Consider the following 16,259-nt stretch of genomic DNA (forward strand, 5'->3'; position numbering starts at 1 on the left):
TATGGGGGGCCATGGGGTAGCTTGGGTACAGCTGAGCAAGGTAGTTAGCATTTTTTTAGCCGAATTATTTTTGTTTATTTACTATATAATTACTATTATAGAAACCGTAGTAGAAGCGTAAAAACCGCTCAAGTGCATGTGACTAAGTAAGTGTTGTGCCACATCATATAGGTTCCTGACAATCTATGTCAGTTATATGTCACGAATATACATATATACTCATAGAATGATGAACATATCACACCTTGTACTTTGAGTTTGAGGGCGCTGACATATTTGTCGTCCTCTTGTTTTGAGGAAAGTGCACGTGACTAAAGATGGCAGCGCCCATGAAAATTTGAAATTGTATGCTAGTCACTACTACTAGTACTATAGTAGTAGTACTAGTACTAGTACTACCCTTTATTAGATACATACTATACTCCTGTTAATTGTTCTAGCAGTTGCGAGTAAAAATAAGTAGGACTGGAAAATGTCCGGACAGTGCAAGGGGACAGTTGACTATATCCTTAGCCTACAGACTACAGTGGGTGCACCGTGCAGTATAGCCTAAATCCGGTGGGCGTCTAGACAACAACCAGTGCTCACTCAAACCCCCCATAACTTAGGGTTTGGCAGGGCATTAGTCTCATAGGGTCTATGTCTCCCAGGGTACTATCGGAGGGTACCCTGGGTATGGTTCGATATATCGGAACGTACGTATACCGTACCCTAGTAGTACTACTAGTACTAGTACTACTAGTACTAGTAGTAGTACCTAGTGTTGTCAATCGGTTGTGATTTCGTAATCGATCATCGGTTGGACCCAAGTAACCGATGATCGGTTACAATTGGTTACTCGGGGTGTTGAATGCCTGCGTGTGCGTAATGTCGTGTGCATGTACGTGTGTGCATGTATGTGCTTCTTTAGCCCTGTTTACTGTTTGTTTTACACTGTTTACTACTGTGTGTATAATACATGTACTGATTCTCATCACTTTTCCAAGTTTTCTTGTTCAAATTATTTTTTTTGATGAAATCGATTATGGATTTTGATAACCAAGCGCTTGGTTCGAGCCACTGTTTAACCGATGATCTAGTATAATCGATGATCGTGACATCACTACTAGTGACTATCTGATATGGTTAGGGTTAGGGTTAAGGAGTAGGTGACTCCCTAGACTCGTTAGTGGAGTAGGCGAGGTACGGTCCGGCATATTAGATATAGTACCAGGGTACGTTCCGATATATCGAACCATACCCAGGGTATCCTCCGATAGTACCCTGGGGGACATAGACCCTCTCAGCATTAATTAGCCCATTTGCCCTGCCCACTTTCGCAGTGTGTTGAGGGGTTGATGTTAGTTGATGTTACCCGCATGATTGTTAGGGGTCCACAAGTGCACTGAATGTCGTTTTAGGCAGAGTGGATTGTAGGATATACTATAGAGCCTATAATGCTTAGCTTGTAGTCTGACTTTAAATGTTTATGGTGGGTTTAGAATTGGATTAGAAAATTAATAGGGTTTCATGGATAGGGTGGTGATGACAATGATGACAATAACGGCGATGATGATGCTGATGATGATGTACCGGGGTCTCAAATTAGCCAGCCTATAGTTGTAGTCGCTGAACTGTAAGTGTGACCAAATGAGAGTGCAGTATACCTACGAGTGTGACTATATTGGACGTCTTTTGTTTTTTTGTCTGTAGTACGTACTAGCAGGAGTAAGATAATATAGGATCCTATATTATCTTACTCCTGGTATTAGTAGTATTAGTACTATTTAAACTACTATACCTAGTACTTCTGCAACCAATGTGGAAAACTTCAACCGGTGATTTAAAGGGTATAGAATGGGAGATGGTAACATCGTAAACAACTTGCATTTTTTTGCAGCCCTAGAATAATTATGAGAATATAATTAACATTGTATGACAAAACAATGTGTATAATTGACAGAATGTATAATCCTCAAATCTTGTAGCAGTGGTCGAATTTGACATGTTTCTAAAGTGATATTTCCTGTTTTACTGTCAGTTTCCCAGATCAGTTTGGCATCAGCAGGAGACTATGTGATTCACTGTTAATTCTGCTATATGTTACATCAAATAAAAAAAATCAAATGGGATACTGCTCTCAGTGTTTCAAACGTAATTTTCTGTAATATATTTATTTTGTGTATAAGATGATAATTTATGTCATTCAGATGGTTTTCGCTGTTGTCATGACTCTATTATTTCATGAATTTTGTGTATAATACAGAAATACACATCATGGCCATTTTCATCATGGGTTCTCTAAGAACCTCTTCTGTTTGCTAAGAACTGCCTCATGCTAATTCTTTTACTGTTGCAGAATGTGCCTAAAAGAGTAAGATATTTTACCATCCCATGTCGAGATGGGTGCTCTACGGTATAGATCCTTTTGCGTCGGTGCTATTTTGACTTCTGTGATGTGGATGGTGATACTGTACCTGTACACAGACATCGCCAATGACTTGAAAAGGAATCTCAACTTCCTGCCAAATGAGGGCTTTATTACAATCCGGCCAAAATTGTTGCCAAGATATGACAGGGATTTCAAGCATTTTCACAAAGATGACTCCGAGAATGAATTGTTACCTGCAGGGATTGACAAGCACCTCGGGGTAGCTGGCCGAGTAGCCGACCTTTCTGGCAGCCGCGTCGCTGAAAAGGAAACTGGCAACGTGGATCAAGTTAAAACAGTTTACCGCAACAAAACGCTGGTGAATCAGGACACATACTCTGAGAGTGAGAGTGATATAGGATTGATCCGATCGCAGGAAGATCAGGAGAAAAGAGAAATGGGATTCAAGCTGTTTGCCTTCAACGATCTCGTTAGCCAAAGGATCGGTAACATCAGAGAGATACCGGACACACGGCAGACACTGTAAGTCATGCCGTCGTCAAAGCTAAATATGTGCATATATTGATTAGTAAGTGTGATGCGTAATTCTTATTTTTCTTCAATATTACATGCGATTTACATGTTCTAGTTAGTTATTGCTTGTTTTGAAGCGTTTGGTTTGTTATAACACCAAGGCATTGTTTTAAGGCACATGCAGGTGTTAGGTAGCGACTAGTTTAATGTGACTGCTATGTCAACTGTGTAAATCGGGAAGAAAGATGGAAAGGAATATTGCAAATTGAAGCCCGAGAAACAGTTTGGGTTGCAGCTATAATTCTTAGATGTGGGAAATGCAGTAGGAATGAAACCATGGTAACAGTAATAACAACACTTTTTGAAAACTACTTGGGAGCAAGGTCTCTTACAAGTACACAGTGCAATTCATTTGTATTGACACTAACAGGTGGGTAAAACCACGACACGTCTTCCAACTTAAACACGCGAATGTTCACCAAGTATTATCTTTTATTGATGAGTACAGCTGCAGGCAGAAGACATACACGAAGGCTCTTCCGGCAGCTAGTGTGATCGTCTGCTTCTACAACGAGGCGATGTCTACGCTGCTGCGGACAGTACACACGGTGCTGCGGCGCACTCCGGCACACCTGCTACGCGAGGTGATCCTTGTTGATGACAACAGCGATCTGGGTGCGTCTGCTGCGATCAACCGATCTGCATTCGCGTCAGAGAAAGACGTGCAATCCAGTGTAGACGTGATGTGACACAAGAAGCAAAAAATGTGTTTGGAGCTGCTAGGATAAGCATGATGCAGATCAATTATTATTATTATTAAGCTCTCAACAATCAAGTATATAATTGCTAGCAGGCTCTCACATGCAGAGCCTACTTGTAAAGCGTCTGAAAAAAAACCCAGTAACATTGGGATTTATGAACGTAAACAGGACTGAAGCGTTTGTTTCTCTGTCATGGTGACTATGTGGTTGCTACAGTAAAGCTATATTGTGTGTGGTATCGAAGTAAAACTACTGATTTAAATGAACTGCGATACTGCTATATATAGTAGTGAGTCCTTTTTTTTTTCTTGTAGAACATCTGAAAGCAGATCTGGAGCAACATATATCACGTCTCCCTAAAGTGAAGTTAATGAGGACAGGAAAGCGAGAGGGACTGATTAGGGCCAGGATATTTGGTGCAGATCATGCATTGGGAGAGGTGTGCTGGCCTTTTTTATGCCTCTTCTGCGAAAGCACAGTTGTGTAAAAGTGAAGCATATTTTATTATGCTTTATTGCATTCATCTTCCAGGTTTTTTTATTGTTTTTTTAAAAGAACACACCAAGCTGCAGTGATCCCACATAATCATCATCATTGCTATTGTGAGACCTATACTAGATGTTATCTAGGTGTACCAGCCTCAGCAACATTTCTCAGATTGTAGTATTTTTTATATTATCTATTAGTATTATCATTCTACTATGATATTTTAGACCAGTAAAAAACCAGTATGAGATTGTGACCAGTACCTCAAGGCTTTTTTTTATCTCCTAACCTTCCTTGCACATTCATTACATTTAACAGGTGTGGCCGTAGATTTACAACCCTGGTCGTTAAATTGAGGGATGTAATTTCTCAAAAGCTCGCATCACATATTTATAATTTTCAATGTACGATTCAAACATTTTTGTATTGTGTAACATTAGGAATAATGATAATGTTAGAACTTCTAATAGAAGTTTCTCAATACGTGTGTAACATACATAGTGCACACCGATACTGTTATTTCAGGTGCTTGTATTTCTGGACAGTCATGTAGAGGTGAACAAGGACTGGCTCCAGCCACTGCTCGACCCAATCGCTGCCAACAGTTCTGTTGTCACTATACCCATAATAGACATAATAGATATGGATACGTTTAAGTATATGTCATCACCGCTGGTACGTGGCGGCTTCAACTGGGGCATGAACTTTGCATGGAATCAGATCCCACTGTCGTACTTCAAACGAGAGGAAGATAAGTCCAATCCAATTAGGTGTGTGAATTGATGTGTTTGTTGCTTTATTAAGTTTATGGTTAGTTGGTAATTACCATCTTAATTCACAGTGTACTTTTTACCATCTAAGATTTTTCGTTGTCTATTTGGGATATTGGTTTGTTCTAGTTTTGTATCATTGTATCATTACGTATCATTACACTGGTATTTGCATAATTTATCCCATTTGATATAACATTAATTTCAGATCCCCAACAATGGCAGGAGGGTTGTTTGCAATCAACAAACAGTACTTTTTTGACATGGGCAAGTATGATCCAGGCATGGACATCTGGGGAGGCGAAAATCTTGAACTGTCATTTAGGGTTAGTGTGTGCATGTATACTGATTCCTAAATAATTTAATTTAAACATTTACCAACATTAAAAATGCTCGAATAATTGTAATACGTTAGCAGTATTCAAAATAATGTTTCCAATGTGTGATTATGATGGTTTTTATTGTGTGTACTTAAATCTGATTTGTTTTTGGAGATCCATGAATTTGCTTAAATTGCCAAATGGTTTGTGAAGTATTCATGTTAAACGACATTTCTACTGTCGACATGTAAATGCTACCTTCATATGAATGAGTTTAGTGTTACCACCCCTACCCAGATCACACCAGGTAGCAATTAGCTTCGTATTTGGCACATACTACCTCCTCAGTGAATGCTAGTAAGCTCACGTAACACTATTGTTCTGCAGGTATGGCAGTGTGGAGGCTCCTTGTACATCATCCCTTGCTCTAGAGTGGGCCATGTCTTCCGCAAGCGCCGACCGTACGGATCACCAGATGGCCGCGACACAGCCGGCTTCAATGCTCTGCGTGTCGCACATGTCTGGATGGATGATTACAAGGTGTGTCACTGACTATATCCGAATAGTTTCACGCTATACTGTGACGTTGGTTCTATGTTTAACATTTTGGAGGGAACATATACGGGAAGGAAGCTCATCCTCGGGTAGTGAAAACCTTAGATAGTTTTTCCAACAACTAGTTTTCTGTAGTGCACTTTTAGCCACATTGTGGTTATTCCAGCTCTGTCATGGCTAGTGTTCAGTCTGAGTTCATGTGGCGTTTTTTTACATGCTAGTTGAGTGTTTTGTTCAAGGTTCTACCTAAAGTCTTTTACTTGAGATTTATTGTATGTATTTATATTATATTTATTGCAGGAGTACTACTTTAAAATTCGTCCAGACCAAAAGAATGCTAGTTATGGTGACATCTCTGAGCGCTTAGCATTGAGAAAGCAACTCGACTGTAAATCCTTCAAGTGGTATCTGGAAAACATATACCCTGAACTGTCACTGCCTAGCACTCAAGCCCGCAATGCTAACCACGTGAACTCTAGGCAGGAATATGCTTGGCGTAAGCCAATCAAGAAGATAGGACAGACACAGGTTGGTGTAATTCATTTTGAAAGTATATAGCCTAAGCTGCCTTATATAATTAAGTCACCATTTTCTGTGGTGTGTATTATAATATAATATAATATGAGTATATATATATATATATATATGGATATGATCTCAATACTAACATGAAGCATCCCTATAATGAACCTGTGCTAAAATATGACTTTGGCCTTGAGCACACATGGAATATATAAGGTATTATATCATGTTATATCATGAGTGATTAAAACAGTTTCTTTTTATTCACTCCTGGTAATACCAATTCCCGTGAAGAAACACCCTGTAACACACTTTATGGATAAGCTGGTGAAAAACAGACAGTAAGGAAATAATAAACAATATAATATGAACTTTCTATTGATGTTAATTCAATCGCCAGTACTGTGAATAATATTAAGTGGAACGTTCATATTTGCAATGCATTTTGCATTAGATCATGCACAAGGCAAGTGGGAAGTGCGTCCAGGCAAAGGAGGGCATGTACAAGAAGTCATCTTCCTTGGTGTTAGGTGCTTGTGACTCCAACGATCAGAAAAATGCAAGTGTACACAATCATGTTACAGTCATAACAATATACATTAACTGAATATGGCCTAAAATTCGAAAACTAGAAACTAGATGGGGTGCTGATTTGTGACAAAGTGAGTGTTCGCACGTTGTGCGCACATGTGTGAGAGAGAGCGAGTGAGAGAATGTGGGATTAGAGATGAGAGTGAGCGAGCAAAAGAAAAAAAACAACGAGTCTGCAAACAAATAGAACATACTAGCCCATGTAATTTGGTTGCAAATGTTTTACTGCACGTTTGTAGCTGTGGACAGTTACGGTTCAGCACGAGCTGTTGCTGGGAGGCCTGCTGTGTATGGACGCAGACAAATATCCACGTATAATGAAGTGCACCACTCTTGGCGGGACCCAACAATGGCAGCCAGCTGGCAAGGTATGTGCTCCTCATGCCACCTGGTGGCTGCCCATAATTAACCACAACCATTGCAAAATTCCAAGTGTCAATCTTGATATCAGTGTTGTTGTTTGCTCTACTCTAAGCAGATAGTAACAGATTTAAAGGTAGGTGTTCAGCGCGAGAAAGTCAATAGTTTTTGTTTACCAGTTTGTGCTCGAATTGAACATTTACGATGGCTATCGCGTTCGTTATCGACAGAAACGCCTTAGCACGCCGTGAATTTCTCCGTGATTTTCTTGTGATTATCACGACGAAATGCTATTTCCTTTTGCTTGTCACCACAGTTCGGAGATAGACTGTACAATCCAGCAACGGGTAAGTGCCTAGCAGCAGGAGGTTCCTCGTTGAAGAGTTCTGTCATCATGGGAATCTGCAGTGACGACAATCCCAGCCAGAAGTGGTTGCTCACTGTGAAGCTGCCACCGACATAGCTTCCTCTCTACAGACGTGTCCACTTCTGATCTCACAATAGTCACTCCATTTTCTATATATGTTGTCCGGCAACCTGACCAGTATTAGTCTAGTAGCTGTATAGACAGCAACGGCCCTTTTTTTTACAGATTGCATGCACTACGGGTAAAATGTTTGGATATTTTCCCCAAGGTGATAGTTGGAGGGTATTCACACTCACTAGTTCTACGAAATGCGAGTTTCGTTATTTCTCAACTGTAATAACTTAATTGCAGCCACTGTTGATTAGACTTGTTTCGTATACGACTATGTCGTTAAAATATTCAAAAACGTTATTTGGTATATTATATTCACTTTGTGTATTAAAAATAGGACCAAGTATGAAGTTTGGGAGCAGTTCGCATTGTTTTGAGGTACGGGGATGATTCCATGGGTAACCAGAGGAAGGGGATATATGGTTACCTATTGTAGGTAAACGTTGATATTATACTCTGTAACCTTTGCAACTGCCACTTTGTTAAACTGAATTGTTCCAATTTCCCAGACGCTTCTAGTAGCATGGTTATTAGTTTCATATGTCAGTTGCACAAGACAAAATTTTGAACTCTTGACTGCTAGACAATTCTTGGATTTCAGGAGAGCTCGGTAAGAATATGTATAGAGACTACCAATACTGCACATGCTGTAGCCACTTCTAATGCCAGTGCCAACTCTAGAAACAGCTGGTGCTGAGAACACGGACAATACCTAGCAAATAAGTTTGCACTTATTTACCAAAGCAGCTCGGCATAGATATAGTGTTTGATGATCTACCATGAACTGTATACCAGGTATAGGTCAACCTTATAGTAAGTAGATCATGACAACCTAGTTTGCCATGAGACGTTGTTCTTCTTACTGTCAATGTGATCTCTCCAGGTTGTCAAGGCCAAGCAGGTGTGGTAACGGTTGTTATGAGAATGTCGTCTTTTCTACCACAACGGTTAATATTGAGTTAGGAAATTCTCTAGTCAGCTCATGTTGCATAAGGATGTTATCTCTGATGTACTTACAGCTAGTAGGCCTCAAAAACATACTTTTTATAACCTGGGTCAGAAGGTTATAGCAACACATCTCAAGAACAAACGAGTTCAGTTTACTCCTAGCATGCTGCCAGCTAGGGGCAAAGTAAAATCATTCAATTTTTAGAATGCGTTCTGATTTTAACAAGCCCTATACACATGCTGTATACCGTATATGCTATACTGGTTATAACACTTAAATAATTGTATATAATAGTGGGTATTATAAGGTATAATATAGAATTACTAGATACATTCCTGGACTAGATGTGTTACTAATATTCTTACCATGTTATTGTCATGTCAAATGCACAGCATGTTCTTGGGAATTTGCAAGTTCCATGATTAGCTTCATTATGCTTTTCCTTTTACAATGTGCATGTTCTCATTTTTCAGGTGCTACTATTTAAGACTTTCAATGCATTCTTAAATCCTTGTGCATAATCTCACATCTGTTGTGTGCATTCAAAGAATATATGATATTTGTATGACACAAGTGTTTTGATTTTGTTTTTACATAACTAGAAAGTTCTATACTATTTTGTCAAACCTTGATATCAGAGTTGATTAAAAAGATTTAAGTGAATAATTGCGACCAAATAACTTAATATATTTATTAATTAATTCACATCGTTATAAAAACTGAAACAACTTGAGAATTGAGTACTCGATCCTTATAGGGCTGCTGCTGAAACAACTTGAGAATTGAGTACTCGATCCTTATAGGGTGGCTGCTATATGCTGCTGGGATGATATGTTGGTACTGCTGTCAGAGCTGAAACACTGTAAAACAATGGATATAAGGAGTAGTCATATGATACAATATAGATATTCAGAAATTTGAAATTCAGTATAAAATAAATTGGTTAAACTGCGAGCATGAAATACGAACCATTTAAAAGGAAATGAATGAAAAAAAACTTCACCCGTGTCCCATTAAAAGCTCTGTATAAAATAACTCGGGTGTAATAAATGTCCTGCAACACCACAGTGAAACGTGCCATGTATCTAAGGATCATCACGTGAAAATATAGATCAGTCCATATAAAAATATAATATAATATAATGATAATATAGTAGAAAGTTAATATAATATAATAGTAAATAATATAAGAAATATAATAGTCCATATAATTGAAAGGTCCATATGAATCAGTCCAGTGTTGCATCTGGAATATTACAGCAGATTGGTTGTATTTAAAACTAAACTACTTTTTAGAATATATTTCATATACTACAGTGCAGAGTGCAATGAATCTATATAATAAAGAGTATTTTATAGATATATACTATATAAAGAGATTTTCAGATGCATTCCATAAATATCTAGAAATTCCAAAACTCTGTGCTGAATTGAAAATGTTTAAGTCAGTGTCTGCAGGTCTGTCTGATCATTTCAAAAACACCTGAAATCTGACACTTCTAATTTAGGGCTCAAAAATCACACCAAGGATGGTTTTTCTCAGGGGATACAAATTCCTAATACGTGTGGATGAGGCAGTTCAGACGTGACTAGATCTATTGCATGGAGTCAAAGACACAAGTTCTATTGGTTAATAATAAAAACTTGCCCCTCAATGCTTGAACGACCGTTGTTGACCTGGTAATGTCTTTTTAGAATATTTATTAAATTTTCATATACGAACTGCTTAGTAGGCCTATAGGGGAAACCGTTTAGATAGAGCAAATGCTGTTTGCAAGAAAAAGCACAAATGCCAGTATTCTGCAAGTTCCATGACTTCTAAAAACAAAACCTGCTGCATCTGAAATTTGATACACCGTGAATGATTATAGTAAATACCTGCTGGTCTGACTGGATATAAGTAGGCCATCGGGCGTTTATCAACGTTGGCCGAAAATAGGAAGCCTGTACAACCACTGACTCCGCCCCACTCAGTAGAAAATAGCACCTGCAATAAATGAGAACATGTCACAACATCTCCTCCCACTCACAAACTACATTCCACAAAGTCACAAAGTCAAACATTACAATGTTACCTTCACTCAGCACTGGCTGCAAAATTCCTGTGCAGTTGCTACAAAACTGCTTTAAGACAGAGTGAACGGTCCACATTATCCAGCAGCAAGCATGATCCTACCACAAATTACTGTTTGAGCGAACTAGTATGGCTTAGCTTTTGTACGTCGTAGACTACATAGAAACACTGTTGGCCTAACTGTGACCAGTAGTTAGGTGATTTGCAAACGATACTAGATAAATGTTTAAGGTAGCTTTTAAGCCTGTTTATTGAGTTGTGCATTATAAATCGTAGGTAGGCTACTCTCACTTTGTACGAGTTGGCGTCCATGTTAAATGTGTCACCATAAAAACGCTAGTAGCGGCCACTGGCGTAAATTTAAGCAATAGCCCCAGTCACTCGCGCAGTAAGCATGTACTGGGTTACAGCATAGATAAAGCCAGTGAATGCCAACTTTTCCAATTTCCAGTGTGTCTTACTCCTCTCCTATTATTATTTACTCCAGCTATAATGTACCTTGGGAACGTGGGCAGCATCCTGGACTGGGCAGGGAGCAGGTAGAGTGCAGAGAAGCTGCGCCGTAGTGAGACTCCATGCTCTGGTGAAGCCATCTGTTCCAACTGCAACACATTGTAAATAACACCATTCTACACTGTGCCCAATGTAATAGCTCTAAACTCGTACCGACGTGATAATTTATGCTTGGTTTGAGCTTGATACCTCTACGTTATACATTTAAGCAGTTGATGATATCGAGTCAATGGGTGGGGCGTAGCATTCATATAAATTATCGTGAGATTTCATCCAGTCTTTGACTAATTCTAAATTTTGGTCAACCTACATCACTATTGGTGGGTAAAGCTTAAAATATAAGAGCTAGATGGCACTGTATGGGCATAAACCTGCATAGACGATGTTGGCGGTGTCATCAACATGAAATGGCAGCCCATGGTAATCGTTCTCATGACCATGAAACTCTTGCATCACTTTCCGCATGCGAACATCCCAGCGTAGAATCTGAAATAGGACAAACCAGCCACTATTAAAGCCTGCTCATTTACCATACCACGCATCTATTTAGTGGTCCAGTTGGGGGATATTACACATAAAAGAGATTAAGACATAACATAACATGGGCTATACTATTAACATATACATACTATAGTACATATATATGTTCATGGCCAAACTGTACACTGGAGGCTACAACTGTGCGACAAAATACCACTACACAAATGGCCATAATACACTGCAGAAATCAAACATTCACACAAAAACTGTTGGACTTGATTAATGTAAAATTTCAACATCGAACGTATTAATGGCAGTTCCGTACTCCTCCATCATAGTCTCCTGTCAGTATATAGTTGGGATCTGGTTGCATTCTCATGCAGCATACGCCCACATTTGCTCCCTGGTACCTGTCCATAAAAACATTTGCCCTTTATACTGTGTCATCATTCATGTATTGTTGCCTTACATTACATCCAGGTACATCCTTTACCATTACAATGAAAAAATATGCTGACAACGTAAAACAGACGGAAACTGTAATCTTATAGTCCTGAGTAACTGAAACTAAATCACTCTTCTAGTTCTACATTGTGTGACAGGCAGCTCTACACGATGCATCTTAATTGCTGGCTTATAAAATACTTGTTTGAAATATATCATTACTTATTTTACATGTGGTAGTCAGTTTTCCTCAAACACATTTACATATCTTTAACATTATAAAATAGAGAATCGGTGGTCAGGGTTCTGCCAAGGATTTTTTAGTGCCGGGCGCATCCAGTGTCGCAAGATGCAAGCGCCGTAGGCGCGAAGCCAATCTAGGGGGGTCCCGGGGCATGCCCCACCGCAAATTTTTTTATTTTGGATAGTCTGAAACTCAATTTCCTGCATTCTGAGCATGAAAAAGCCCATATATCAGACTGACAAACAGGGGTTTTAGAGGACAAAGTGCAATATCTGAGATTATCATTTATCAACAGCTTGGATATACATAGAAAAGAGAAAACAGTACAATTTGTGTAGGCAAATATTTGCTACTATTAAACATGATAGCCAGGCTAATGCCAGTCACAGTTCCTGTCAGACTGACTGCTTCAGTTCCAAACAAATGGACACAAACTACAGTGTATTTAGTCTACGATTCTTTGCCTTTTTTTCTTTTTCTTTTTTTTAAATTAGTGCCGGGCGGAGATAACCGACTCGTTTATAGTGCCAGGCAGCAACCGCGAGTGCCGGGCACACCCGCCCACCGCCGCCCACCGTGGGCAGAACCCTGGGTGGTTATCCAGAGTTGTGTAGATGGGGCATCATGGTTTGGCTTGGTGCAGCTGGTTGAATCATCCTCACCTTAGCTGGCACACTGGCCTCTCAAGTTCCCTAGTGTCAACACAGAAGACCCGACCATCCTTCAAGCCAGAGTATAGCAGGTTCCCATTCTGAAGACAAGAAACTAACATTTACGAAGTTCATACGATTTCTGATTATTCTAACACCGGGTAGCTTTTTTTTAAACTTATTTTCCTTTTCTCATACTTATCTAATATGGTTTTCAGGCATCACACACAGCAATCCTAATACGAGACCAAATATTAGCCTTCCACTCGGTTTAATTCATATCCAATACTCTCTCCACCTGTACACGACTAGAACATATACCTCGTTAAACAACTGTGAGTGTACGGAACGTCCTCTCAACGCTTGTATGCCCTGCTTAGCATTGCTCGTCACATCATACAGTATCACGGGCAGCTTCATCACCGCCTCCCACGCACGCCGACGAGCCGAGCTTTGTGCTGTATGCGTGGACGTGCGACAAGGCGAGGGGCACCACGCTCACACTGAGAGACTTTGCGCTGAATAGCGTCCCCGAGTGGCGCGCGTCCGTTACGAAGATGAGGCATCTGCAGTCGCTGGTGGGAGTGTGGAAGGATCGACAGCCCCTGGTGTCGGCCGCTCGCCCAGCCGCAGGAACTGCAGCCTGCTCAGCATCATGCCGCTCAGCCAGGCGGCGACCTCGCGGCCGCGCATGCCGCCGGTCGGCCGCAGCCAGCGGTCGGGCGACAGGTCGTAGTGCGAGAACCACAGTGGCCGGTTGTAGGCTACCGCGAGCCGCTTGCTTGCCGCGCTGCACGCGATGTCGTGGATCTCCGTGTGGCCCTGAAACGCGTCGACGGCGGCCGTCGCGAGGGATGCCTGCACGTAGGTGGATGGGTTCAGCATGGCTAAGTGGGAGGCGCGAGTCAGCGACCTGTACACGTCGCATCTGTAGGCGCCGAGCTGGTTATTGCTGGTTAGGGTCACCACGTTGCAGCCCTTCGCCAAGGCTCTTGTTCTGCGCACGCCCGCAATGCCACGGAGGCCGGCCTCGCGTGCCATCCCACCCCGGGGTCTCCATTCGCTCACGGCCTCCTGTCGCTTCTTCTCCCGCTGTTTCTCTAACACCCGCTGAGACGTGAAAGGATTTACGTTGTTGTGCCCTGGTAGCATGCGGTAGTATCGTTTCTTTTCTGGGTCATAGTAAAATCCAGGTATGTCTGCAACCAAATTGCAAATTATCACACACAGTCACGAATACCAGTACTACGATTACTATTGTTGCACAGCATGAATATAAACCAGTCTAGTTACTGCTACAATAAGTTTTACATGTAGAAAACAGATAAGATTATGTAACGCAGCAGAGTGCTCTAACTTGGTATGCTCTAGTGGTGGAGTATGCTACCCAGGGCCATAAGTAGTAGGCAGGGGGTGAAGGGTGGGCAATTTGACTCCCCCTCCAGACCTTATTAATTGGCAGTGCCAATGGAGAACTGCCCATGGTCAACTTTCCAAAACGCAAACCGTGGCATGGTTCCCCCAGGCAAAATCAGTAAGTGGTTTCGTATCTAGTAGGTCTACACCACACTTTTATCATTGGTGTAAATAAGTTTGGTTTACATCGGCAATTGCGCAACGAGTTACAATGCTGAATCTGGATGTGGACATTTACTAACACGTGCTCCCACTCTCTCAACTAAATAGCTGTGTGATTAGCATACCGTATCTATAGCTCTAGTACTATAGCCCGCCTACATTAACTGCCGCTGGCATCCACACGCATTAACCCGCTGGCCAGCGGCAGTTAATGTAAGCGGGCTATAGTACTAGAGCTATGGCGTATCCAGAACGTGATGACCAGGAGTGCGAAATGTGCTTGGACTGCCGCAGGCAGGCCTGCATGCTGTAGGCACGCCAGTGCTAGGGGGGTCTGGGGGCATGCTCCTCCAAAAAATTGTGAAATATTTAAGCCATTTTCCTGCAATCTGAGGCATACTGTGGGCCATATTCTGATGTCTGATGACACTATCTCAACCCTAGACTTAACCATACAATTTAGGATTTAAACCACTTTTCATGACTTTCCAGAGAGCGTACACACCTGAGGTTAGGTTACTATAGTAATAATACATGTATTAAAACACAGGTAAGAATTGCAACACAAGATAACTTAATAAGTCCTTTAACATGTTTAATGGCACTAAAAAGGAAACACACTTGATCATGTTGATGATCAGCTCCGATTGGTACACAGGTCAGGGTGAGAACTCAGTGTGACAATTAGCCCTACTAATAATTGCCACTGAGATGTTCAGGCCTGTGTTCAAGATTGTGTGTTCGGGTCCTTAAGCGTCCCCCATGGGGTTTGCCATTAGCAACCTTCGAGGCTTCCTTCTGATGAAGATGTTGACCACCTTAAATCCATTTGCAAAGGGAGGTCCTTGTGGAGCAACAGAATTTTTTTCTGGGCCTGCAAACGGGGGGGAGGGGGCATACGCCGGCTCCGCCTATGCTGGATACACCACTAGCTAGGACGTTGAGATTTCATTCAGTAGTCAGTCCTAGCTTTCAAGAGCATTAGACAAAGCTAATTCCTCTTTGCTGGGACTAAAGGCAGTAATTTTGTCACTTCATGTTCCCACATGTTCGTAGGCCAGGTTTTTTCACCTTACAAACCATGGCCGAGGTTAGATAACTCACAGTAGTTATCTCTTAAAGTAGTCAGGACTAACCCTAACCTTTAGGGTGAATGCTGAACATGCTAAGCACTGGAACACCATGGGCCACAGAATCACGTACATCAGGAAACAACTATATATATAGACTATTATTACTGCATTATCTGTCATTAGTACTACTATTACTAGTATTAGTACTACTACTTCTACTTCTACTGCTACTGCTTCTGCTGCTGCTGTTGCTGCTGCTGCTGCTACTGCTACTGCTGCTTCTGCTGCTGCTGCTGCTGCTGCTGCTGCTGCTGCTGCTGCTACTGCTACTACTACTACTACTACTACTACTACAGTAGTGTACTCAATATCGTGCCATAGTTGGTCCAACAACATTCAGCCAACCACTTATCAACCATGACCATGCCAGCAAAATGCCAATGTTGGCCCATTGGCTGCATGCTATCTGGATAGTATAGCCGTATAGGTGTGTGGCTCTACTGGTGTAGCCTCTTCGCTCCTGCTTA

At 41.2% G+C, this 16,259-nt stretch overlaps 2 protein-coding genes across 6 annotated transcripts in view; one reads left to right on the top strand and one right to left on the bottom strand.

The window, feature by feature from the left end:
- The first annotated feature begins 463 nt into the window (after positions 1–463).
- On the top strand, positions 464–9,246 carry LOC106806263 (polypeptide N-acetylgalactosaminyltransferase 11-like). Of its 2 annotated transcripts, none has more exons than XM_014808150.1 (11): positions 464–526; positions 2,339–2,893; positions 3,393–3,559; positions 3,960–4,084; positions 4,657–4,901; positions 5,110–5,227; positions 5,609–5,761; positions 6,077–6,304; positions 6,753–6,857; positions 7,129–7,257; positions 7,566–9,246. In XM_014808150.1, exons 2-11 carry the CDS (start codon positions 2,382–2,384, stop codon positions 7,710–7,712), a joined length of 1,929 nt encoding a protein of 642 aa, XP_014663636.1. In that variant the 5' UTR covers positions 464–526; positions 2,339–2,381; the 3' UTR covers positions 7,713–9,246. The 2 variants fall into 2 exon arrangements, with proteins under 2 accessions (XP_014663636.1, XP_014663630.1); XM_014808144.1 differs by lacking the exon at positions 464–526 and adding an exon at positions 1,363–1,615.
- A 96-nt stretch (positions 9,247–9,342) lies between these two features.
- The window catches only part of LOC106806476 (DDB1- and CUL4-associated factor 4-like), a 15,341-nt gene continuing 8,424 nt past the window's right edge, over positions 9,343–16,259 (bottom strand). For all 4 annotated transcript variants that reach the window (XM_014808459.1, XM_014808442.1, XM_014808451.1 and 1 more), the window contains exons 3-9: positions 13,403–13,507; positions 13,094–13,182; positions 12,069–12,153; positions 11,635–11,749; positions 11,249–11,352; positions 10,555–10,663; positions 9,343–9,536 (exon numbers count right to left, since the gene is read on the bottom strand). In XM_014808459.1, coding sequence (XP_014663945.1) covers positions 9,523–9,536; positions 10,555–10,663; positions 11,249–11,352; positions 11,635–11,749; positions 12,069–12,153; positions 13,094–13,182; positions 13,403–13,507 — 621 coding nt within the window. In that variant the 3' untranslated portion in view covers positions 9,343–9,522. The remainder of the gene's footprint in view (positions 9,537–10,554; positions 10,664–11,248; positions 11,353–11,634; positions 11,750–12,068; positions 12,154–13,093; positions 13,183–13,402; positions 13,508–16,259) is intronic.

This window comes from Priapulus caudatus, unplaced genomic scaffold (genome assembly GCF_000485595.1).
Source record: "Priapulus caudatus unplaced genomic scaffold, Priapulus_caudatus-5.0.1 Scaffold8, whole genome shotgun sequence".
Lineage (NCBI taxonomy): Eukaryota > Metazoa > Priapulida > Priapulimorpha > Priapulimorphida > Priapulidae > Priapulus > Priapulus caudatus.

What these genes read in the sequence shown, in the direction of transcription:
- LOC106806263 (XM_014808150.1), top strand. Translation starts at nt 2,382, where the DNA reads ATGGGTGCTCTACGGTATAGATCCTTTTGCGTCGGTGCTATTTTGACT. An exon ending in TGATGACAACAGCGATCTGG is followed by an intron (nt 3,560 to 3,959) that starts GTGCGTCTGCTG and finishes TTTTTCTTGTAG; the next exon opens with AACATCTGAAAGCAGATCTG. An exon ending in ATCTTGAACTGTCATTTAGG is followed by an intron (nt 5,228 to 5,608) that starts GTTAGTGTGTGC and finishes ATTGTTCTGCAG; the next exon opens with GTATGGCAGTGTGGAGGCTC.